This window comes from Seriola aureovittata, chromosome 3 (genome assembly GCF_021018895.1).
Source record: "Seriola aureovittata isolate HTS-2021-v1 ecotype China chromosome 3, ASM2101889v1, whole genome shotgun sequence".
Taxonomy (NCBI): Eukaryota; Metazoa; Chordata; class Actinopteri; order Carangiformes; family Carangidae; genus Seriola; species Seriola aureovittata.
The window spans coordinates 30,414,007-30,439,277 of NC_079366.1; the positions used below are offsets into that span (position 1 = coordinate 30,414,007).

Sequence of the window (25,271 nt, forward strand, 5' to 3'; positions counted from 1 at the left end):
GAAAAAAAGAGAGAGACTTATTTAAATTGAGGTTCTGTTGGTTTGCATGGTCTCAAATCTTATCATCAGGCTTCAATTCCTTTGAGAATCAACCTGCAGGGACTTGAACTCACCACCAAGGAAAACCAACCAACACCAGAAAACATGATGATAATAAAGATGTGAGGGGTTATCTTCAAGTCTCTGCAAGGTGATTGTCATGCAAATGAACTGGAACCAATGGCTGCCTGAAAGAAAGAAAATCAATGTGATGGACGAGCGGGAGCTGAGAGTAATTAATGGGATAATATAAACAAAAACCACCACTTTAATCACATAATGGCTCCAGTTAGAGCAGAGTGCAGGATTTCTCATTTCACAGCGCTAATCGCCACTTTCTCCATTTCACAAGCAATGAAACAGAATAAAAGTTTACGGTCAGAACCAGTTATATCATAAGGGCACGCATAGTAAATGTAGCCAGAGTCTGTTTCAGTGTCGTGTCATCCAATGGAAAACAAAGCTGGCCGTTGTTGTGTATTTTGTTGGTTTTAGTAAAAGTTCGTCACTGTGTCTAAATAATTTGAAAAAGCGAGTTTCCTGGTAGATACGACGTCAAAAGAAAAATTGTGGGAGAGCGTGAGCAACCACCGTCCAACAGTCAGGAGTAAACACCGTCAAATCAGGAACTTACATTCATTGACCAAGCTGTGAAAATCTGCATTTTATGGTTTTTTGGTTTTTAGGGACGTCCTAATATTGATCCGAAAACAAGAGGAAGAAAAGCACCCCCTTACCCAACCTTAGTTTACTTGCTTTGTTTTTCTCAATTCCTGAATGCCTTTCATGATTGTGTTATTTGATCCCATAGACGGAATCCCTTTGATAACTAATGTAATGACTTACCTTTTGGTTCACTGAGCCCCCCTGGTGAGGCCGCCTCCCACTTTGAAAACCGTTGCTTTAGACATAAAAGATTTTCCACTACAAATACTGATATTGAAGAATAGTGGAAAAACAACATCAATAGCTTGTTGAAATGTTTCAGCAGGATTTCAAAGGTCCCTCTCTCATTGGCTATCATCACTGTCTATGTACTTTTGGTTCATTAGTCCAGTGGTTCCCAACCTTTTCCACCTCATGTCCCACTTGAAAATCAAAAGTATTGGCGGCCCACATCCAACCCAATAACAGTATGGAGGCTGAATGTTGCTTCTCAGAGCACTTTTTATTTTAACAATAACGATCGAACATGAACTGGAAGCTCAATTTTACTTTATTGTTTAATTGAGGAGAGATCACTTGTCATATCCATTAATAATTCTAATTCCTGTTGCTTACCAGCCATCCATTGTGATACTCCAGTTGTTGCTATTGATGATGTTTTCAACGTTTAGCGCGCAATCAGACTGAGATAGTAAACACGATGTGGTCCGGCCGGCGACAACAGAAAAGTTCTTATCATTGGCCTATCACAGTGAAAATCCTTAATACAAGAAAAGATAATTTCTTTTTAAAACTTTTAATAACATTATTTATATAATTTTTCTATAATTACACCTTTTCGCCAAAATTGTACTTTTTTGCAAATGATTTGTCTGCCCACTTGCAATACATCCACGGCCCACCAGGGGGCCCCGGCCCACAGGTTGGGAACCACTGCATTCGTCCATTTGGAAAACATACAACTAAATGAAAACAATAGCCAACAAAACAAATAGCAGGAAAAACAGTGAGTGTTTTAAACCAAAACTGATAAGACATTCAGACTCTCTCATCATATTGCATCTAAAGATCTTTACAGCAGTTTTAACTGGTAAATTTCTCCAGTACAACAATCTGTTATTCTTTGAATGAGACGTTTTGTCCTAAAGAAACAAAAGAAAAATCAGTGCTTGTTCCGTCCTGAGCGATGGTTGGTTGGTAGTCTCCACTGTGTTATTATATGATCAATGAGCCGTTGTTCTGGTTGAGTGTTGAGTTGTAAAACCCTGTTTAATATTTGAACACTGCTACCATCATACCAAAGCAGCTGTGTGTGGTTAAATTTTTGAATGTCATTCGAACAACTTTCTTTAGAGTCCGAGCTGTGTCTCCTCAACGCGTTCAACAAATGCTTTTCCAAAATCTCGCCACATGAGACTAGCTAGGACGGCCATTTTGTGCAATGAAAGCCAAACTGTTGCTTTCTAAATGTGTTAAAGGGCTACATTAACTAAATATGCACCACTTGCTGTTTTCATTGAGCTTCAATTTGAGGCATTAGCGTTAGCTCAGCCTGAGCAGGAGATGTCCGTTAGCGCTGAGGCTCGTCACAGCTCCAGCCTGACAAGGATACGACCTGAGTTTGTTTTCATGCTGCTTCATGCTGATTTCAGGACATCCTGCCCGTTTTATATATTTAGCTTAGCATTAGAGTACAACCACTTAGAGAATGTATTAAGTGGATCAGCTGCTATCTCTGAACTTTATTTTGCACGCCTGCAAAATGATTCACCTACCGTACAAGATTGTCACTGATACATGTTTTGTCCTGTGTCACCATGAACGCAGTGCCACATTCAGTTAAAAACAGGCAGTAGAAAGCTCAGTGTGCTTATTCTGCTGAGTTTAAAAAAAACAAAAAAAAACTAAACAATCTGCAGCATTAACGACGGTATGCCGTACCAAGAGACTGTTTACCGACTGTCGCCACTCTTTGCATGAGATCTACTGTTTGTACGACACGCACCTCTGACTGTAAAATGACTAAAAACAGCACTGTACTGTACTTACAACAAAAACAGTGAATATACACCTCTGACTGAAAAAAACGTCTGTGATGTTTTTTGTAAATAATTCACACCGTTACGAGAGGGGATACTCACGGATCAGAGCTGTCGAGTCCGTCGCTGACTTTAAAATGTCAAGAAGTAGCAGGAGCCTTTTTTCTTTTTTTTAGTCCTGATAGTTACAGAATCCATCAACCTTCATCACGTCTCTTACTCTGCTGCGCTGATGTGTGAACTTTTACACCTAGTGTTTTGTTTGTTAGTGGAGGAGGTCATGATGCATGATGCTGTTAAACATAGTAGAATTCTTTTAACTACTTTTGCGTCTCATTTTTGCTGTTTTGGACATAATCCCCATCAGTCCGATGAAATTTGATGAACAGCTCTGCACCAACAAAACAAATGTGAACTTAAAGCAGGTTTGCAGGTCAATGGACCATTAAAAAGGCATTTGTCATGGTATATAGGAATTACGGCCAAAACAATAAAAGGAAGACCCGATGCTTCAAACCTTTACTTGTGTAGAACAAGTCGTAAATTACTTATAAGGCTAGCAGCACACTCCAAACAAAAGGTGCTGTCCACTGTAAATATTCAGCAAATTAATGCTGGACTTAAAAGCAGTTTGCAGGTCAATGGACCATTGCAAAGGCATTTGTCATGGTATATAGGAATTGTGGCCAAAACAACAAAGATAAGACCTGATGCTTAAAACCTTTTACTTGTGTCGAGCAAGTTGCAAAATACCTACGAGGCTAGCAGCACACTCCAAACAAAAGGTGCTCTCAAAGGCTTTTCAATTGCTTCTCGATATGGTGCTGTGAGCATGTTTCTATAGTGACTCTTGACTATTCATTTAATGAAGTGCAAAATCTCAATGAATGAACACATGGCCAAAAATACGGCAGTCCACTGCGTTGCTAACCTTTTTGGCTGTAAGAAAATAGGATTTTGTTTGGAGTGTCGCGTTAGTCGAACTGCTGCTACTCATGTTGTTCAAACTGAAAAATATACTGTATATGTTTCTTTGATTTAAGCAGGAATATATTAAACCTACAACTATAACTTGTAAAGGGATTTTACAGAAAAGCCAAGAAATGTTTTCCAGTTCTGCTGATTAGAAATCCCTGATATGTAGAAGTGCAGTATTTAAATGTGATGATAAACAGTAGCACACTGCTCTGGGGTCAAACCAGAAATTAGGCTACTTCTCTTAGCCCCTGAAAAAAAAAAGTTTTTATTAACAGAATGATTATGTTTCCGTCACATCAACAATACTGCGAATTTGAAGCCTTTGTCTTTAGATTTTAATTTACCCCACAGAGGGTGAGTGAAGATTTACCAGAAACTGTCCCATAAAACATTTATACCTCATGAATCACACACTAGAATTATACTTTTTTTGTTATATTTAATATAACTAAAAATAAGTATTATGCTTCTCCCCCAACATACATTTTATTGCATATTTGATATCGCTGAACTTTATGAAATAACAGGGTGATATTGTACAGATAAGGTACAGACATTGTGTCTTTAGAGGTGTCCATGTTAGCTTCGTTTAGACTGTATTCCACATTCACTAGTTTGTAAATCAGATCTGTATGGAACGCATCATCAGTCAAAAACCGTCACATAAAATCACTCGTGTCACTAATAGTTGATTCACAAAGGGACGTTCAGACATTTTAGGAAATCCTTTCTAGTTGTTTTTCCTCAGAGAAGATGGACATCAGGTTCATGTCTGTGTGTCCGGTCCAGAGCTCAAACCAAACACCCCACTAACCCAACAGCTGCTACCGTCACCACAATGTCTCATTTTACATTTCTGTTTCTACAATAAACGACATGCAACGTGAGAATTGGACAGAGTTGTTTGTTTAAATTTAGCTAGGCTAGTATTTTTTTACCTGCGACTAGTCTATCTATTCATTTTCTTACATGTTGCCCTTGCTTCCAGTCTTTATGCTAAGCTATGCTAAACACTTCCTGGACTTATGTCTATGCTAGTTAAAGCGTTTTCATCGGACTCTGGGGACAACACAAAAAAACAAGAGAATTTCATGAAGTGTCTGAATGTTCCTTTAAAGTTTTTTGCAATAAAGCAGATAGTCGAGGTAAAGAGGATTGAAGAGCTCACAGTGTTAGTTCAGTGTGATGATCCGTGAGTGTCTTTCACGTGTATAATACATGTAAGCGTTTTTTTTCTATCACTATATGATTGTACAGTACTGCTTGTATAATTTACAGGTAAAGCATGTATTTTAAACTTTTTGTAAATCCAAATGATTACTGTGTACATATATACAGAAATGTAGAAAGTAATTAGGTTTGCAGTTAATCTCTAATAGCATGATAATTAGCGGGGTTTAGTATGTACAGGCTGTATGTTAAATCTTTACGAAGGGAAACACTTGAAAATCACCTGATATCAGACTGCGTGCTGTCTAAGGATAAACTCTGCAATGCATTTTTTTGTGCCTTTTATATCAATGTATGTAATCTAGACAATCTTGAAAAGCTTGTGTACAACCAAAATGACATTAAAATGGTTTTGGGGGCAAATACATCAGTTCCTGTTGTCGTTCTTACTGGGAGGGACTGTTAGTATTAGCTTCTTCACACTTTTTCTTTTTTGTCATAATACAATTACAATCACTAAGCCTTTAAAAAAAATTGGTGGTACTGCTATAAGTTGATGAATCCTTGCCATCATTCACCATTCATTGTTCGGGCAGTGGTGACGTGGTTTTCAGTTGGTCAGTGCTTGTCCTGTTTATGCATTGTGTTAGCAAATACCTTCAGTAAACTCCTATGATGTTTATTGCTGTCTTGTCTTGAGTTGAATCACTGGTAATAAAAAGTGTTGTTAAACTGTTTCCAGGTGTTGTCACCCACGGAGCAGAGCACCCAGTCGCCACCCTCCCCAGACTACCGTACAAAGGGCCAGAGTGACGAGAAGGAGCACTTCCACATCCTTCCTCAGCTGCAGGCCAAGAGGGCTGACTTCCTCACCGTCATGCTGACCGGTACCTTGCCTCAGCGGAGGAGTTTCGCCACGCCGGAGGAAGAAGTCCCGGAACCTCCGGGGCCAAAGGATGACGACGTCACAAAGAGTGAGTCCAACAGTGAGGCCAGTCAGAAAAGCACTGAACGTAGCCAGGAGGCGGCACCTTCAACACTCATGGCCGAGGACCAGAGAGCACAGCGGGAGCACGCCTCAGCTGCTGATGCAGACCCCGATTTGGAGGACGCATCCAAAACCCTCGTCCTCTTCTCACCCGGAGACACTCGCAAGTCTCCCTCTGGTGGTGATCATGCGCTAGAGGTTGAGTTGGCCACACCCTCTGCCCCCACTTCCCGTAATGACCGCCTCCTGGGCGCGGAGGCAATTCAGCCTGAAACTTCTGAGACTGGCCGTTTGTCCCCGGCTCTCAGGTCGGACCTGAGGCCATCCACTCCCATTGCTCCTGCATCACCGCCCTTCACCAAAGTTGAGCGCACTTTCATCCATATTGCAGAGACATCACACCTCAATGTCATGTCTTCCAACGGTCACTCTGCCAAGGAAAGTGACCGGGAAGTCTTTGCCATCATGAAGGATTCAGCTGGTGAGGATGACACCCATGAGCAAGGGGGGCCACCAGTGGGACCACCAGTGACAGAAGAGTCTCTGGAGGTGCCAGACCAAACTGCACCAGTTGACAAACAACAAACCAAAACTGACAATGGTCCGTCAACTGTACCAGCCCAGTCTTTGGAGCCTGTCCCGGAAACAATGTCACCGGTTCATGGTTATAAAGATCTGTCACAGGAACCTCAGAAACAGCCATCGTCCAGTGAAGAAGCTGCCAAGCTTCAAACAACTGGGCCAGAACTACCGGCTGCCATAAAGCCCAAAATCAGAAGCCGAATCCCTGTACTCATTTCTGAAGAGGACTCAGGCTCGGAGCAGTCCTCCTCCCTCTCGGCTCGGGCCCGGCTTCAGCAGCGGGCCAGGCAGCTGGACTTGGCCCGTATGTTGGTCCAGAAGCAACAGGGTCGCTGGATGAGGAGGAGGATGCTGTCTGGGACGTCGTCATCGTTGTCCTCTGGGGACGAAGAGCGTCGCAGGGCTTCGGAAACTCTGTCCACCACCGGCTCTGAGGAGGACACACATACCTCGGACGAGTCCAAGAGGAGCTCACGTCTCAAAACGACTGAAGAGCAAGGTTCCAAGGAGTGCAGGAGCAGGATCCCCAGGCCCGTCACCCCAGTAAAGAGGCCTTCAGGGGGGCTAGCTGCCACTGCTCCTTCTCCTCTTTCCTTGCCAGAATCAAGCCCTCCCAAAGGAGCACCATCCTTCTCTAACGGGTATGATTCTGTTTTCTCCCTTTTTAGTGTATTGAGGTTTTCATTTCAAAAAAGTTTGATTAAATACTTTTTTAGAAAATTTAAAGTGATAACAAGCTCAGTTTACTCTTCTGTCCACAGGAATCAGAAAATCGGACTAAGCACTCTCAGCACCCAACGGAAATCCAAACCTGTCTCACCCAGGTCCTCCTCTTCATGTCCCCGACCCTCTACTGTCCCTGCCCCATCCGGCAGCCCTCGAATGCCCCTGCGAGTCCTGTTTGGTACCCGACGCAGCCTTAGCTCCACCCACTGCAGGACTGACAGCCCCTCCCCTCAGAGAGTATGTCCGTCCCGGCAGCCCCTCTCGGTTCGAGCCCCAACCGTCCCTATGCTACCGCCCAGGACTACAACAACCATGCGGCGCAGCGCCTCACAGGAAGCCACCGCCCAGTCCTCTTCTGGCACCATGCCCACTAGGACCAGGCCAAAACCAGCTGGCGCGACTAAGGGGAAACCGAATGCCAGGGAGAAGTCGGTGCCCGCTAGATAATACAAAGAGACTCATCACTGAGACATGTTTGTGTATAATCAGTCTTCGGACAAGCTACGCCTCAAAGGTTCTCACCTGATTCCATATTAGACTGTGATGTTACAATGACCTCTTCAATTCATTTAATGTATACGGACTTCTTATTTTTTCCAAGGACAGCTTACTGAACTATCTTCATGGGCTTCCAGTAATCTTGACTGACTGTTGTACAAGAGCGTTGCTGCCATGGTGCTATGGATACATCTGCTGCTCCCTGGTCAATCCCCGATTTAACTGGTTTCTGAAGCTGAGAATCATGGCCTCCAACAAGTCCAGTTTCAGAGACACTCACCTTACACAGTACTCCCAGCTTGTCCACAGCTATACTACTCTTCTATCGACAGTACCCTGCTTGGTTCACATTGCATGGTGAAGTATATCACAAATACATTGAATCTGTAGAGGGAAAACAACGTGTACAAAAATCTGTACCTGAATTATTTGATATAGTTCTCCCCTTCCTATTGGCCAAAAAATAAGATCAATTTGGACTGGTTTGAATGCCCGAACAATGTTAAAATGGCAAGAGATTCCAAACTATATCCTGTACTCATTATAGTCTTGGATAAAGAGAAAAGTTGGATGTGAACACAAAATAAATCGCTCGGCCTCGCCTCCTCCTCATGGTGTGACAATGGGCATGCTTTAATCATTCTATTTTCTGGGTGTTTTTATTTTGTTTATGCTCTGAATTGTATATAATAGAATCATTTCCCATAAAGACATCTTTATTTTTTATCTTGCCAAGCAAAGTGTAAATTTCAAGTCTTTAACCTTCTGTTCCAATGTGTTGGCACTACGCCTGTTTTTTAACGCATGAGAAAAACAGGGTTAACCATGAGAGGAAGTTACACCTGCTTGGATTCTGCTGACAGTGCAAAAGGTCTGCTGGTTGTTGGAGCCCATGTTGTGTTTGTAAGGGGTCGATGGGCGCTGAGCTGTGAAGTAAAGTCTTGATCATGTGGAAGGGTGTCTTGTCTTTATTGTGTCACTGGTTTTCCAGTAAACCCAAGGACCTGACGTGATCTGGCTCCAGACTTTCCGCAATGACTCAGGTCTGTCTAAGCACAAGTCCAAGTAGGACCCAAGACAACAAGTAAGTCAAGTACCTTATTGTCAAGTTTTTCTACTGCTACTTGACCCTTCTACTCCACTACTATTCATCTCTTAAAGAAATCAGTGTGTAGTTGTGTCTCCTTGTCATAGATGTCTCTGAGTTGTGAACAGTTTCACCAAAGAGATGTTCCCCCTCTAATCAGAAACGTCTGCATTTCCATGGCTGGGGCAGTCTCAAAATATCAAAGATAAGAGGCAAGTCCCAAAACTGAAAACAGTTTTATATCAGAACTTTTTCTTTTTTATGAATATAGACCATTTTATGCCAACATACCAAAAATGGGTGAGGCATAAGGTTGAGTTGTTTTTATTTAGGTAACTCTGGTTATCACAATTTGGATGTGACAGTAGGAGTTAATGTTATTTCCATGGAGATGTTAGCTAGCGTTGTTATTCCAGATCCCACTACTGATATTAGGGCTCTGGGGCTACTCGTTTAAGGTCACTAACGTTACCATTTTGCCGATGTGTGGTCAAATTAATCATATCTTTATTTCTTCTTTCCACTAGCATAAATCATACAACACAGAAAGCTACACACGCTCAGACTGTTAACCAGAAGTTTTGCTGCTCAGTTCGAAAAAGTGAATAAAAAGCCGTCATTGTGTCCGTCGTTCTATTTATTCTCATTCGTTATGAATCAAGTACAAAAGAATGAGTCCTCTTCAGCACATGGACAGCATTGTTAAGGCTCTGAGTACATGAACATGTACCTCTAAACATTAAATGGCATTACTAACATACATGTTTAAAGATGGTACCATAAGCTACAGGTTAAGTTCAAGTTTCACTGTGTATTTTAGAGATCTAACACTTAAAATACACTCTGCATTAAACTTTTGATGAATATGGACTATTATTTAAAATTGAACTGAAATATAGTGCACTTTTGGTACAGTGTAAATCAAACTTACAGCTCACACAATGTTTTCTAAATACTGTTCTGATGAGGATGTTACGGGTCAGATTGTCATCATGTTATATACATGCACATTGTTTTTTATTGTAAATGACTGTAGTTATAGTTCAAGTACTGTAATGGAAGTAAAAGTACTAGAAAAATGTAAATAAAAAAAATAAATAAAAAAATAAAAGTTTTATGTGTTGTAGTTCCATGGGTCGGCCACTAGGGGGCAGTAATTCAGCGCCGGAAACTGTAAAGCAGCAGCGGTGATGACGCAGTTCCAAGATGGCGGTGCAGGTGGAGTTGTGTTGTGTGGAGAGTTTCCCCTCACACCTGAGTCCTCTGGATGGTTTGATACTAAGGTCTCAGCTGGACTCGGTTTTCCAGAATGACACGCACCCGCCGACCGTCCTTTTCGTCCCGCAGCGGCCTCAGAGCTCCAGGGGGCCGGGTATTTTACTGTGCGTTCACCCGACAACCGAGGAGGAGACAGCGGGATGCGGAGGGAGGAACTCCCCCAGAGCCGACACCGAGTCCCGTAGCCGGGTCCGGTTGTACACCAGCCGTTTCTTCCTTCGGCACCACGGGCTCCAGCGGCTCGGCAGCTCCGGGACCGTCCGGGCTCTGGAGCCGGTCAGCCTGGACAGAGTGGTGCTGGGAGCCCGCAGCAGGCAGAGTCTCCGCCTGGCCGGAGCTGAGCAGTTCACAGGCGGGCTGCTGGAACTCTGCCGCCCGGGACAGTGGCTGCTGGCCCGGCAAGGGGACCCGCTGATGCTTCCCCGACACCCGCTGCTGGGAGAGGACCCGGGACAGGTGAGACAGGTTATTTCTAGACTGAAGACCGTAAACAGTTTATTAACATCACGTCAACACTTCAGTGTCTACCGGAAGCAAACAGGATGCATGTGTGTGAACATTTCAACACTGACACGTTCAGTTTTCACTTAAAACTTAAAGTAAACTGTTAAAGTTTAATGTTGCAGAGAAAAACTCAGATCCGTAGCTCAAGTAAAAGCAAGTAATAGATTTAGTAATAAAGAAGTAAATAACCTGATAAAAGTTGTAAGTCCTGCATTCAGAGTTTTACCCCAAAATATGAAATTTAAAAAATATATTTTTTCCAAGTCGAAGATGAGAAAACGTAATGAAAGACAATTAAAACAGTTTTACACAGAGTAATATCTCAACAGACTTTATATCTCTATAAAACAGAAAAGGCCAAATATTTTTGTTGTGTTTAATGTTTTTATGTCAAATATATTATTAATATATGATATATCATTATATATGTTTGAGTATAATATTTATTGTTTTAAGTTTTGCCAGGTTAACAACTTACATGGATCCACATAACAATTACTGGAACTGTTATTATTATTATTATTATTGTTATTATTAATTAATTATTAATAATTAATAATTAAAACATGGCTGCAGTTTTCCCTGTTTTTCCCTGACTCTGCAGTACGGCTGCAACTAATGATTTTTCCAATTATTGATTAATCTACTCATTTATTTACTTGATTAATTAAGTTTTCAGTCATGGAAAATAAACATAAACAGAAAATATTCACATTCCAGAAGCTGCAGCGAGTGAGTTTCTTCTCTTCATTTTTAATGGTTAAAAAAATGTATATTTAAATTCATTAATAATACTTAATTAATACTTAATTTATTCAGTTTGTCATTTATTAAAACTGCTGCAGCTAATTTTCTCCCAAAAGTCTGTCACATTTAATATTTCATGTGGTTCATCCTGAGAACACGACCGCTGCTCTGTGCTCAGACCTGGTTCTGGTCCAGGTCCTGGTCCATAAGGTGTTTTCTCTTGTTGGTGTTGTCGGGTGCAGCAGCAGCTGTTGGACCTGTTGGTGTTGGAGTGCAGTCCTGTAACACAGGGGCGGATCACGGCCGACACCTCTTTGGTTCTGACGGACTGCTGGGACTCGGTGGACCCCCCTGGCGCCCCCCCGCCCTGCAGACCGTTCAGACTGTGCGTGTCAGACTTTGCTCACTACGCCGACGGCCTCGGAGGGGGGCGGTCTCTTCTCGACAACAGGAAGCTGCTGGGCTCGGGGTTCTCGGGCATCCTGCAGGCGCTGGAGTGCAGGGTGGACGTCCGGGTGGTGAACACTCAGCGATGGGTCGGGGTCAAAGGTCAGCAGGGAGCAGCTGTGGACGTGGACAGCTGTGTGTTTGTGAGCAAACAGCTGCTTCTGCGGCTCGGCCTGTTCAACCAGGAGTGGGTGAAGCTGTCCAGGCTGGGCGGATCCTCCAGACCCCCGCCGACTCAGGCCGATGTCAGGGGGGGGGTCTGCAGGGACCGGCTGGTCTCTGTGGTGGTGGTGGATTTAACACAGAGTCCAGACCTGCAGAACCAGGACGAAGTCGGTTTCATCTCAGCGACTCTGTGGTTCAACATGACTGAAGGAGAAATGATCCCAGTGAGCAGCTGCACGCTGAGGATGAAGGTGCGACACACTCAACACTCATTATTGCCATCAATTAATCTGCAGATTGTTTTCTCTAGTCATCAGTTCATTGATCTGTGTATTGAAGTAAAAACACCAAACTCTTGCTGTAATGAAGACGTCACATCAGTCAGTCTCCAGTGTTCTCTGTGTCATCAGAGACAGATGTGTCAACACCTGGACAGAGAAAACCAAAACGAGCTGCGTAGAGAGAAGAGAGAAAATGTCTGTGTGATCTTGGTGCTCTGGTTCTTCATCATGTCCTCGCTGAGTCTCTGTGGTCTCTTGTGGTTTGGTCTCAGAGGTGGAAACCGTCTCACCCGGAGCCCGGCGGTCGCTCCGACAGTTTCTGTCGCTCGGCTTCCCCGCCACTCGCCAGCGAGCTCCACATCCAGCCGGTGGCGTCTCCGCTGAACAACAACCTTAGCTGCTACGACAACCTGTTGTCTGAACACTTCAGCACGTACAGGTCAGCTGACTGTCTCTGTCTCTGTCTGTCCAACACTGTGGTCTCCCAGTCTGACCAGCTTGTCCTCTCTCTCTGTGCAGACTGGTTTCACAGGGAGACATCTTATCGGTTCCAACTGGAAAACATCCAGACCTGCTGGAGAACAACTCTGAGGGCGTCCACAGGTACCACACCTCAGTCCTGACCGGACACACCTGGACACATCTGTATTATTTCTGTCTAATTTCACGCTGCTCAGATGTTTTGACTAGTATCTTAAAAATTAAAATTAACACTATCAAACCAGGAGACAGGAGATGATTTATTCATACATGATAAGTCTGTGTGACCTTTGACCTCTGTCAGGTGTCCAGTGCTGTTCTTCAGAGTGCAGAAGGTGTGTCCGTCTGCTGAGAGAAAAGAAGAAGAAGAAGGAGGAGGAGGAGCTCACCTGGCGGACAGATTTCACACCTCACTCTACATGGTGACCTTTGACCTCTGGCTGTTTCATAATCAACCCAAAATATTTTACTATTTCAAATGGATAAATCCTGATTTCACTGTAGAGCCGTGAGCAGAGCAATGATTCGCTCAACCCCTCCGTACCTCTCTCTCTCTCTCACACACACACACACACACACACACACACACACACACACACACACACACACACACACACACACACACACACCCCATACCTGTTTATTTGCATATGAAGCAGGAAGTGAGATCTGATCACACATTGTAAAGCCCAGTGTGAACTGTCGTACTAAGACTACGTCCACACGACCACGCTTTCATTTGAAAACACTGTTTTCAAATTGAAACAATCTCCGTCCAGACAAATGCACCTGAAAACACACACGTACACTGAGCATGTGCGAGCCGGTGTAAACAGGAAGCAGATAGACTACTCTGCCGTTGATTAGCAGCAGTGAGCGACCGTGGGTATCTACATCATCGTTTCCAGTGTTTTCAAAATAAAACGCGTCCAAAAGTCTCAGTTTTCGGTGCTCGAAAACCCCAGAGTCATGTGGACAAGTGGAGGTAACGTAGGAAAAAAGATGATTTTTAAAGTCGTGTGGAAGTAACCTTAGAGCTGACCACTGATCAGATCACTGAACTGGTCTGAACTGGTCTGAACTGGTCTGAACTGGGCCATAGACCTGATATTTGGTCTGAGTCTCCACCTGGAGGACAGAAGCTTGAGCTCTTCAGACGGACGATGAAACGACTCGACCCTGGAGCGAATCCACCACTCATCTGTTGCCATGGAGATAGTCATGCGGCTCCAGTATCAGTGGACGTTTGTTTGTGTGTCTCCTCAGGGAGCGTCCACCAACAGCCCCGTCCCCTGCTGCCTGGTGGAGGGAGCGTCCCTGTGGAGCAGTCTGTCTCCTCCGGGCCTCAGCAAGACGGTGGACCTGATCAGCAGCATCGTGCTGCCCCACCTGCACCACAGGTAACTCACCTGAACACGAGGATCTGACTGGTCCCCGTAAGACCTATAGTAGACAGAGGCATGATGGGACATGTGGTCAGTGATGTCAGTGTTGTTTGTGGTTGCAGCAGCTCTCTGTCCGGTTGCACCGTCCTCCTCCACGGTCCGGCAGGAAGCGGGAAGATGACGGCGGTCGGCGCGGCGAGTCACAGACTGAACCTCCACCTGCTGAAGGTACGACGTTCGACACGCCTCAGTCATGGAAAAAAATCATAATCCTGATTATTTTGATCAATATTCAGATCAGGATTATTCAACACGATCAGGGGAACAGATTATTACTCACGACAAAGAGTCCACTCCAGATAAAATCTGTATTTTACATATTATATGAAACTTCACATATTTGGGTGATAAAATGAATTAATTATGAATTATTCATTAATTTGACTAAGAATGGTGTTTTCATCCTTTAATTATTAAATGTATAAAATTGAATATAATCTGAAAATCTGTGTTCCGGAGCTCACAGGAAGTCTTTTCAAAAATAAATGCAGTTGACCAACGTGTGTGTGTGTGTGTGTTTGTGTTTGTGTGTGTGTGTGTGTGTGTGTGTGTGTGTGTGTGTGTGTGTGTGTGTGTGTGTGTGTGTGTGTGTGTGTGTGTGTGCAGGTGGACTGTGTGAGCGTGTGTGCCGACACTCCTGCAGCCTCCGAGGTGAAGCTGACGTCGGCGTTCCGTCGGGCCGACGCCCTGCAGCCGTGCATCCTGCTGCTCAGGAACCTGCAGCTGCTGCTCAGAGCCAGAGGGGGCGCCGAGGAGGACGGGAGGGTCCGGGCCACGCTCTGCCAGCTGATCAGCAGCGCCCCCACCAGGTCACTGAGCACCTCTAACCTTCAGGCTGTAACACCAGAACCAGAACACCAGCTGGTCTGGACCGGACTGGACCGGTTAGAGCAGCAGGTTAACGCTATGTGTCTCTCTCTGGTTTCAGCGTGGTAGTCATGGCGACGGTTTGCAGACCTCGGGATCTGTCCGCGGGTGTCATGGCCGCGTTCGTCCACCAGGTGGCGATCGAGAGTCCCACTGAAGAGCAGAGGCGCTCGATGCTGCTCAGCCTGAGCCGAGACCTCCAGCTGGGGAGGGACGTGAACCTGGAGAGACTCGCCAAGCTCACAGCGGTACGCCTGGGTCCGGACCAGGACCAGGACCAGTCAGACCTACACCAGTCCAGTTACAAACCTGACTGTGACTTCATTACCTTGTGTTTCTCGTCCGCAGGGTTTTGTGTTGGGGGACCTGCAGGTTCTGGTGTCTGAGGCCGGACGAGCTTCCTGCAGGAGGCTGATCCAGAGCTGGTGAGACCGGAGGACTTTAAACACATGAAGAAGACTCCTTTTAAAGGGTCGTAGCCTCATTGTGTGTGTGTGTGTGTGTTCAGTGGTGGTCGGGAGGAGGAGGACCTGTGCTCCAGTGGAGTGACCATCCAGAACCAGGACTTCACCTCGGCCCTGGAGACCCTGCAGGACGCCCAGTCCAAGGCCATCGGAGCGCCGAAGGTGACGACACACAGCTCAGTGTGACGAGCCTCTAGTGCCGTCTGGGTGTTGACGGTTTGGTTTAATGTGAGTCACCCTAACCCCCCCCCCCCCCCGCTCCACCTCTGCACCAACAGATCCCTGATGTGCGGTGGGAGGATGTCGGAGGTCTGCAGCAGGTGAAGAAAGAGATCCTGGACACGGTGCAGCTCCCTCTGCAGCGTCCAGAGCTCCTCTCTCTGGGTCTGAACCGGACCGGAGTCCTGCTGTACGGACCGCCGGGGACCGGGAAAACCCTGCTGGCCAAAGCCGTGGCCACTGAGTGCTCCATGACCTTCCTCAGGTGAGATCACCTTCGTCTTCCTCCGGTCCTTCCCTGTCGGGACAAGATTACACGCAAAACAGCAGCAGTGTTTTTATTCCCCTGCGCGGGCGACGGTCAGATGGGTTTGTTTTCAGGTCGTCCATCCATCTGTCTCGCTCTCATGGACACGATATCTCAGTAACACTTTGACAGAACTTCTTCAAAAATATGTGAAATATTTAAAAGAGATGATTCAAACGCTTCATGAAAGAAATTTGTTTTTAGAAGCGATTTAAAAGAAGATGCTGATTTTCATCAGGTTGTTCCAGAGCTGACCTCAGGCTGCGCTCACGTTGACAGGGGGCAGAAATATATAGTATATTTATAATCTGGGGCCGTGAAGAGCTTTAAAAGTCAGAGGTAGAATCTTAAAATCGATGAAATCAACAACGCTGAAGTCCAGCGTTGTGCTGTTGCTGATGCGTCTGATGTTTCTTCTTGTTTCAGCGTCAAAGGTCCAGAACTCATCAACATGTACGTGGGTCAGAGTGAGGAGAACATCAGAGAAGGTTTGTATCGCTTCACATGTTAAATAAAGCTCATCACACAGCAACATAAACATATATACATATATACAAATAAACATATATACATATGAACATAAACACATTAATATATATACACATAAACATATATACATATAAACATACATATAGGTTAAAGTTTGTTTTCAGTGATTCAGGCAGATCTGAGGACAAATGTAAAGATGGTAGAGCAGCTACAAAGTCATGTGATCTGACTAATTAATAAAATACTGAATTAATAAAGATAACTAAGTCATATGTTGTCGTACGTTTCCTTTAGGACATTTGATATTTTTCTGTGATATTTTATTCAAGGTTGATTAAAAAGAGAGTTAATTAAATCTGACTGTACGTCCGTGTTGTGCTCAGTGTTCTGCAGAGCGCGCTCAGCAGCTCCCTGTGTCGTCTTCTTCGATGAGCTGGACTCTCTGGCTCCCAGCAGGGGGCGCAGTGGAGACTCTGGAGGGGTGATGGACAGGTGTGTGTTTACCTGCTGTCACCTGGCTGCAACTTTAACAACGCTTTGTTCTTTCACATCCCACATAATCTTCTGTTTGTTGTTTTTCGTTTACTTATCTTTTCTATCTTGTTTTGTTTTTAAATCGGTTTCTTTTATTGTGAAGCCGTCTGTGACAGCTGTTGTTCAGCTGCAGCAGGATGAACAAAGTTTGGTTGAATCTCTTTGTGTGAACAGAGTCGTGTCTCAGCTGCTGGCCGAGCTCGACGCTCTGCACTCGTCTGTCGGGGTTTTTGTGATCGGAGCCACAAACCGTCCGGACCTGCTGGACCAATCCCTGCTGAGGCCCGGCAGGTTAGAGCTGACACACACACACACACACACACACAGACACACACACACACACACACAGACACACACACGTCAGTCTGATTCAGAGGTTATGTTTAGACCTCTTTACTGTTTGTAGGTTTCCATTCACATTAAGAACAAGCCATGAATCAGAGATTACGTTGGACCAACGAAATCATCACTCATTTAATCCAATCTTACCCTCAGAGTTTAGAAAGTTCAGCACTGACTCGCCTCACCTCTCCTCCGCCCGGCTCGTCTCTGTGATCTCAGACTGTGAAATGTTAAACTGCGTCTCTCTGTCGTCTCCAGGTTCGATAAACTGGTCTACGTCGGCATCAACGAGGACCGAGTCTCTCAGCTCCAAGTTCTTCAGGCCATCCTCAGAAAGTAAGAACAGCCCCCCCTACAGGATTACAGCCCATTTACATGTAGTCTGGAGCAGTCACTGCAGGAAAACTGCAGATTAATCCTTTAACCCGTCACTAACTGCCTCTATGTGTTTGTGTAAATTGTCTCAGTGATACGAACAGAGGATTCTCAGTGACTCTGTGTTTTTGTGAGTGAAAAACAAACATAAAAACATATTTAATCTGGACTCCAGGTTCCAGCTGGATCCTGCGGTGAACTTGCAGGACGTGGTGGATCGCTGTCCAGCTCACGTGACCGGCGCTGACCTTTACGCTCTCTGTTCAGACGCCATGACGGCCGCCATCAAGAGGAAAATCTCTCTCATCGACGAAGGTAAGAAAACAGGAACAACAGGTCTAGAACATTTCAACCACGGACGTCTTGAAACATGTGCACAGGGTTTGAACAGACACAACGCACCTCTAATGCTTTTATTAAATACTCCCCAGTAACTTGTGTTTGTTTAGACATTCAGCTAAAGAATTTTCACAGAGAAGCAACAGTGCTAATTAATTAAGATGTACACCAAAAGGTTAGAATATAAATCAAATACACACTAATCTGTGAAGGTGTTGCTGTCTCAGCTTCTCCAGTCACACTCTCTCTCTCTCTCTCTCTCTCTCTCTCTCTCTCTCTCTCTCTCTCTCTCAGGTCTGGACTCAGAGGACTCCCCTGTCCTCCTCTCCGTTGAGGATTTCTCCACAGCGTTAGAAAACTTCAAGCCGTCTGTGTCGGAGCAGGAGCTGCTGCGATACAGAAACATTCAAGAGAAACTCACCGTGAAGTGACACCAGGAGAAATAGATTCTAAGTGTTCATCCTCAGAGACTGACGGACGACCACGTCCACACTTCAACACTTAACCACATGTTTTAAGAGGCTGAGGACTCGCATGACGGTCTAACTGTATAATTAAGGAATCATCTTTGTATAATACTGTAAAGCAATGTAAATTAACAGTGTAAATGATGTAAAGCTAATTTATATAATTGTAAAATGTAATTAATAAAGACATAAGCTAATGAAAACAGATGTGTTATTTGAGTTTATTCGAACAGAGGCACTGTCACGACATCATCTGCTCAGATCGGCCACCAGTTTCTTCACACAGCTGAGACCCAGATGCTGAATGGATGCTGGAGTAAAGATGGAACTTTTCAGCTGATCATATTAAGCGCTTCGACATACATGTATACTTTCATGGATATGAATATATGTATACATGCATATACACACACATGGTTATATATGTACATACAAACTCACGCTGTATATTCTTAATCATGCATATACATGCATACAACACGTGAGAATATGTGTCTGAGTGGGAGGGTATAAGAGTGGGAATATATATACATGTCTGTAACTGTGACTACACTGATGTTTTTTTTTACGTTTTTATGCCTTACTATACTATAACATTTTATGCCTTATTATACTATGACGTTTTTATGACTTTTCATGCCTTACTATACTATGACCTTTTTATGCCTTACTATACTATGACGTTTTTATGACTTTTTATGACTTACTATACTACGACTTTTTATGCCTTACTATACTATGACGTTTTTATGCTTTATTATATTATGTTGTTTTCATGACTTTTTATGCCTGAATATACTATGATGTTTTTATGACTTTTTATGCCTTACTATACTATGACGTTTTTATGCCTTACTATACTATGACTTTTTATGACTTTTTAATCATAACTATACTATGACGTTTTTATGAATTTTTATGACTTACTATACTACGACTTTTTATGCCTTACTATACTATGACGTTTTTATGACTTTTTATGTCTTACTATACAATGACTTTTTATGCCTTACTATACTGTGACGTTTTTATGACTTTTAATGCCTTACTATACTATGACGTTTTTATAACTTTTTATGCCTTACTATACTATGACTTTTTATGCCTTACTATACTATGACGTTTTTATGACTTTTTATGTCTTACTATACAATGACTTTTTATGCCTTACTATACTGTGACGTTTTTATGACTTTTAATGCCTTACTATACTATGACGTTTTTATAACTTTTTATGCCTTACTATACTATGACTTTTTATGCCTTACTATACTATGACGTTTTTATGACTTTTTTATGCCTTACTATACTGTGATGTTTTTATGACTTTTTATGCCTTACTATACTATGACGTTTTTATGACTTTTTATGCCTTACTATACTATGACTTTTTATGCCTTACTCTACTATGACGTTTTTATGACTTTTTATGCCTTACTATACTGTGACGTTTTTATGACTTTTTATGCCTTACTATACTATGACTTTTTATGCCTTACTATACTATGACGTTTTTATGACTTTTTATGCCTTACTATACTGTGATGTTTTTATGACTTTTTATGCCTTACTATACTATGACGTTTTTATGACTTTTTATGCCTATGACTTTTTATGCCTTACTATACTGTGACGTTTTTTTGACTTTTTATGCCTGACTATACTATGAAGTTTTTTTGACTTTTTATGCCTTACTATACTATGACTTTTTATGACTTTTTATGCCTTACTATACGATGACGTTTTTATGACTTTTTATGCCTTACTATACTATGACTTTTTATGCCTTACTATACTGTGACGTTTTTATGACTTTTTATGCCTTACGATACTATGAAGTTTTTTTGACTTTTTATACCTTACTATAATATATCGTTTTTATGACTTTTTATGCCTGACTATACTATGACGTTTTCATGCCTTACTATACTATGACATTTTCAAGACTTTTTAATCCTTACTATACTACGACGTTTTTATGACTTTTTATGCCTTACTATACTGTGACTTTTTATGCCTTACTCTACTATGACTTTTTATGACTTTTTATGCCTTACTATAATATATCTTTTTTTTTACTTTTTATGCCTTACGATACAATGACTTTTTATGCCTTACTATACTGTGACATTTTTATGACTTTTTATGCCTTACTATACTATGACGTTTTTATGACTTTTTTATGCCTTACTATACTATGACGTTTTTATGACTTTTTATGCCTTATTATACTATGATGTTTTTATGACTTTTTATGCCTTACTATACTGTGACGTTTTTATGACTTTTTATGCCTTGCGATACTATGACTTTTTATGCCTTACTATACTGTGACGTTTTTATGACTTTTTATGCCTTACTATACTATGACGTTTTTATGACTTTTTATGCCTTACGATACTATGACTTTTTATGCCTTACGATACTATGACTTTTTATGCCTTACTATACTGTGACGTTTTTATGACTTTTTATGCCTGAATATACTATGAAGTTTTCATGCCTTACTATACTATGACATTTTCAAGACTTTTTAATCCTTACTATAGTGCGACGTTTTTATGACTTTTTATGCCTTACTATACTATGACGTTTTTATGCCTTACTATACTATGACTTTTTATGACTTTTTAATCATAACTATACTATGACGTTTTTATGACTTTTTATGACTTACTATACTACGACTTTTTATGCTACGACTTTTTATGACTTTTTATGCCTGACGTTTTTATAACTTTTTATGCCTCACTATACTATGACTTTTTATGCCTTACTATACTATGACGTTTTTATGACTTTTTTATGCCTTACTATACTATGACGTTTTTATGACTTTTTACGCCTTACTATACTATGAAGTTTTTTTGACTTTTTATACCTTACTATAATATATCGTTTTTATGACTTTTTATGCCTTACTATACTATGACATTTTCAAGACTTTTTAATCCTTACTATAGTACGACGTTTTTATGACTTTTTATGCCTTACTATACTGTGACGTTTTTATGACTTTTTATGCCTTATCATACTATGACGTTTTTATGACTTTTTATGCCTTACTATACTGTGACGTTTTTATGACTTTTTATGCCTTACTATACTGTGACGTTTTTATGACTTTTTTATGCCTTACTATACTATGACTTTTTATATGCCTTACTATACTGTGACGTTTTTATGACTTTTTTATGCCTTACGATACTATGACGTTTTTATGCCTTACTATACTGTGACTTTTTATGACTTTTTATGCCTTACTATACTATGACGTTTTTATGACTTTTTATGCCTTACTATATTATGACTTTTTTATGCCTTATTATACTATGACGTTTTTATGATTTTTTATGTCTTACTATATTATGACTTTTTATGCCTTACTATACTATGACGTTTTTATGACTTTTTTATGCCTTACTATACTATGAAGTTTTTTTGACTTTTTATGCCTTACTATACTGTTACGTTTTTATGACTTTTTATATCTTACTATACAATGACTTTTTATGCCTTATTATACTGTGACATTTTTATGACTTTTTTATGCCTTACTATACTATGACTTTTTATGCCTTACTATACTATGACGTTTTTATGACTTTTTATGCCTTACTATACTATGACGTTTTTATGACTTTTTATGCCTTACTATACTATGACGTTTTTATGACTTTTTGGGCCTTACTATACTATGACGTTTTTATGATTTTTTATGTCTTACTATATTATGACTTTTTATGCCTTACTATACTATGACGTTTTTATGTCTTTTTATGCCTTACTATACTATGACTTTTTATGCCTTACTATACTGTGATGTTTTTATGACTTTTTATGCCTTACTATACTTTGACGTTTTTATGACTTTTTATGCCTATGACTTTTTATGCCTTACTATACTGTGACGTTTTTATGAGTTTTTATGCCTTCCTATACTGTGACGTTTTTATGACTTTTTATGCCTTATCATACTATGACGTTTTTATGACTTTTTATGCCTTACTATACTGTGACGTTTTTATGACTTTTTATGCCTTACTATACTATGACTTTTTATGCCTTACTATACTGTGACGTTTTTATGACATTTTATGCCTTACTATACTATGACGTTTTTATGACTTTTTATGCCTTACTATACTATGACATTTTTATGACTTTTTATGCCTTACTATACTGTTACGTTTTTATGACTTTTTATGCCTTACTATACTATGACGTTTTTATGACTTTTTATGCCTTACTATACTATGACGTTTTTATGACTTTTTATGCCTTACTATACTATGAAGTTTTTATGACTTTTTATGCCTTACTATACTACGACGTTTTTATGACTTTTTATGCCTTACTACACTATGAAGTTTTCATGACTTTTTATGCCTTACTATACTATGATGTTTTTATGACATTTTACGCCTTACTATACTATGAAGTTTTTTTTTACTTTTTATGCCTTATCATACGATGACATTTTTATGACTTTTTATGCCTTACTATACTATGACTTTTTATGCCTTACTATACTGTGACGTTTTTATGACTTTTTATGCCTTATTATACTATGATGTTTTTATGACGTTTTATGCCTTACTATACTGTGACGTTTTTATGACTTTTTATGCCTTGCGATACTATGAAGTTTTTATGACTTTTTATGCCTTACTATACTGTGACGTTTTTATGACTTTTTATGCCTTGCGATACTATGACTTTTTATGCCTTACTATACTGTGACGTTTTTATGACTTTTTATGCCTTACTATACTATGACGTTTTTATGACTTTTTATGCCTTACGATACTATGACTTTTTATGCCTTACTATACTGTGACGTTTTTATGACTTTTTATGCCTTACTATACAATGACGTTTTTATGACTTTTTATGCCTTACTATACTATGACGTTTTTATGCCTTACTATACTATGACTTTTTATGACTTTTTAATCATAAGTATTCTATGACGTTTTTATGACTTTTTATGACTTACTATACTACGACTTTTTATGCCTGACGTTTTTATAACTTTTTATGCCTCACTATACTATGACTTTTTATGCCTTATTATACTATGACGTTTTTATGACTTTTTTATGCCTTACTATACTATGACGTTTATATGACTTTTTACGCCTTACTATACTATGAAGTTTTTTTGACTTTTTATACCTTACTATAATATATCGTTTTTATGACTTTTTATGCCTTACTATACTATGACATTTTCAAGACTTTTTAATCCTTACTATAGTACGACGTTTTTATGACTTTTTATGCCTTACTATACTGTGACATTTTTATGACTTTTTGTGCCTTATCATACTATGACGTTTTTATGACTTTTTATGCCTTACTATACTGTGACGTTTTTATGACTTTTTATGCCTTCCTATACTGTGACGTTTTTATGACTTTTTATGCCTTATCATACTATGACGTTTTTATGACTTTTTATGCCTTACTATACTGTGACGTTTTTATGACTTTTTATGCCTTACTATACTATGACGTTTTTATGACTTTTTATGCCTTACTATACTATGACGTTTTTATGACTTTTTATGCCTTACTATACTATGACTTTTTATGACTTTTTATGCCTTACTATACTGTGACGTTTTTATGACTTTTTATGCCTTCCTATACTGTGACGTTTTTATGACTTTTTATGCCTTACTATACTATGACGTTTTTATGATTTTTTATGTCTTACTATATTATGACTTTTTATGCCTTACTATACTATGACGTTTTCATGACTTTTTATGCCTTAGTATACTATGATGTTTTTATGACATTTTACGCCTTACTATACTATGAAGTTTTTTTTTACTTTTTATGCCTTATCATACGATGACATTTTTATGACTTTTTATGCCTTACTATACTATGACTTTTTATGCCTTACTATACTGTGACATTTTTATGACTTTTTATGCCTTACTATACTATGACGTTTTTATGACTTTTTTATGCCTTACTATACTATGACGTTTTTATGACTTTTTATGCCTTATTATACTATGATGTTTTTATGACTTTTTATGCCTTACTATACTGTGACGTTTTTATGACTTTTTATGCCTTGCGATACTATGACGTTTTTATGACTTTTTATGCCTTACTATACTGTGACGTTTTTATGACTTTTTATGCCTTGCGATACTATGACTTTTTATGCCTTACTATACTGTGACGTTTTTATGACTTTTTATGCCTTACTATACTATGACGTTTTTATGACTTTTTATGCCTTACGATACTATGACTTTTTATGCCTTACTATACTGTGACGTTTTTATGACTTTTTATGCCTTACTATACAATGACGTTTTTATGACTTTTTATGCCTTACTATACTATGACGTTTTTATGCCTTACTATACTATGACTTTTTATGACTTTTTAATCATAACTATACTATGACGTTTTTATGACTTTTTATGACTTACTATACTACGACTTTTTATGCCTGACGTTTTTATAACTTTTTATGCCTCACTATACTATGACTTTTTATGCCTTACTATACTATGACGTTTTTATAACTTTTTTATGCCTTACTATACTATGACGTTTTTATGACTTTTTACGCCTTACTATACTATGAAGTTTTTTTGACTTTTTATACCTTACTATAATATATCGTTTTTATGACTTTTTATGCCTTACTATACTATGACATTTTCAAGACTTTTTAATCCTTACTATAGTACGACGTTTTTATGACTTTTTATGC

At 40.4% G+C, this 25,271-nt stretch overlaps 2 protein-coding genes across 5 annotated transcripts in view; both read left to right on the plus strand.

Annotated features, from left to right (window-relative positions):
• ttbk1a (tau tubulin kinase 1a) overlaps nucleotides 1-8,636 on the plus strand; it is a 53,118-nt gene extending 44,482 nt beyond the window's left edge. For all 3 annotated transcript variants that reach the window (XM_056369087.1, XM_056369076.1, XM_056369095.1), the window contains exons 15-16: nucleotides 5,635-7,103; nucleotides 7,224-8,636. In XM_056369087.1, the coding sequence (XP_056225062.1) occupies nucleotides 5,635-7,103; nucleotides 7,224-7,635 (1,881 nt within the window). In that variant the 3' untranslated portion in view covers nucleotides 7,636-8,636. The remainder of the gene's footprint in view (nucleotides 1-5,634; nucleotides 7,104-7,223) is intronic.
• Nucleotides 8,637-8,788: 152 nt separating this feature from the next.
• On the plus strand, nucleotides 8,789-18,726 carry pex6 (peroxisomal biogenesis factor 6). 2 transcript variants are annotated; one of them, XM_056369170.1, is made up of 18 exons: nucleotides 8,789-10,507; nucleotides 11,545-12,165; nucleotides 12,468-12,634; nucleotides 12,715-12,798; nucleotides 12,980-13,097; nucleotides 13,942-14,075; nucleotides 14,183-14,288; nucleotides 14,727-14,929; nucleotides 15,049-15,235; nucleotides 15,336-15,412; nucleotides 15,496-15,613; nucleotides 15,730-15,935; nucleotides 16,404-16,465; nucleotides 16,850-16,958; nucleotides 17,175-17,291; nucleotides 17,601-17,678; nucleotides 17,893-18,032; nucleotides 18,351-18,726. In XM_056369170.1, the coding sequence occupies exons 1-18, from the start codon at nucleotides 9,980-9,982 to the stop codon at nucleotides 18,485-18,487; spliced, it is 3,192 nt and encodes a 1,063-aa protein (XP_056225145.1). In that variant the 5' UTR covers nucleotides 8,789-9,979; the 3' UTR covers nucleotides 18,488-18,726. The 2 variants fall into 2 exon arrangements, with proteins under 2 accessions (XP_056225145.1, XP_056225153.1); XM_056369178.1 differs by having other exon boundaries at nucleotides 14,186-14,288.
• The last annotated feature ends 6,545 nt before the right edge of the window (nucleotides 18,727-25,271 follow it).

Coding starts and splice junctions, on each gene's coding strand:
- pex6 (XM_056369170.1), top strand. CDS start 9,980: ATGGCGGTGCAGGTGGAGTTGTGTTGTGTGGAGAGTTTCCCCTCACAC. Junction 12,635..12,714: donor GAACACTTCAGCACGTACAG/GTCAGCTGACTG, acceptor CTCTCTGTGCAG/ACTGGTTTCACAGGGAGACA. Junction 18,033..18,350: donor AATCTCTCTCATCGACGAAG/GTAAGAAAACAG, acceptor TCTCTCTCTCAG/GTCTGGACTCAGAGGACTCC.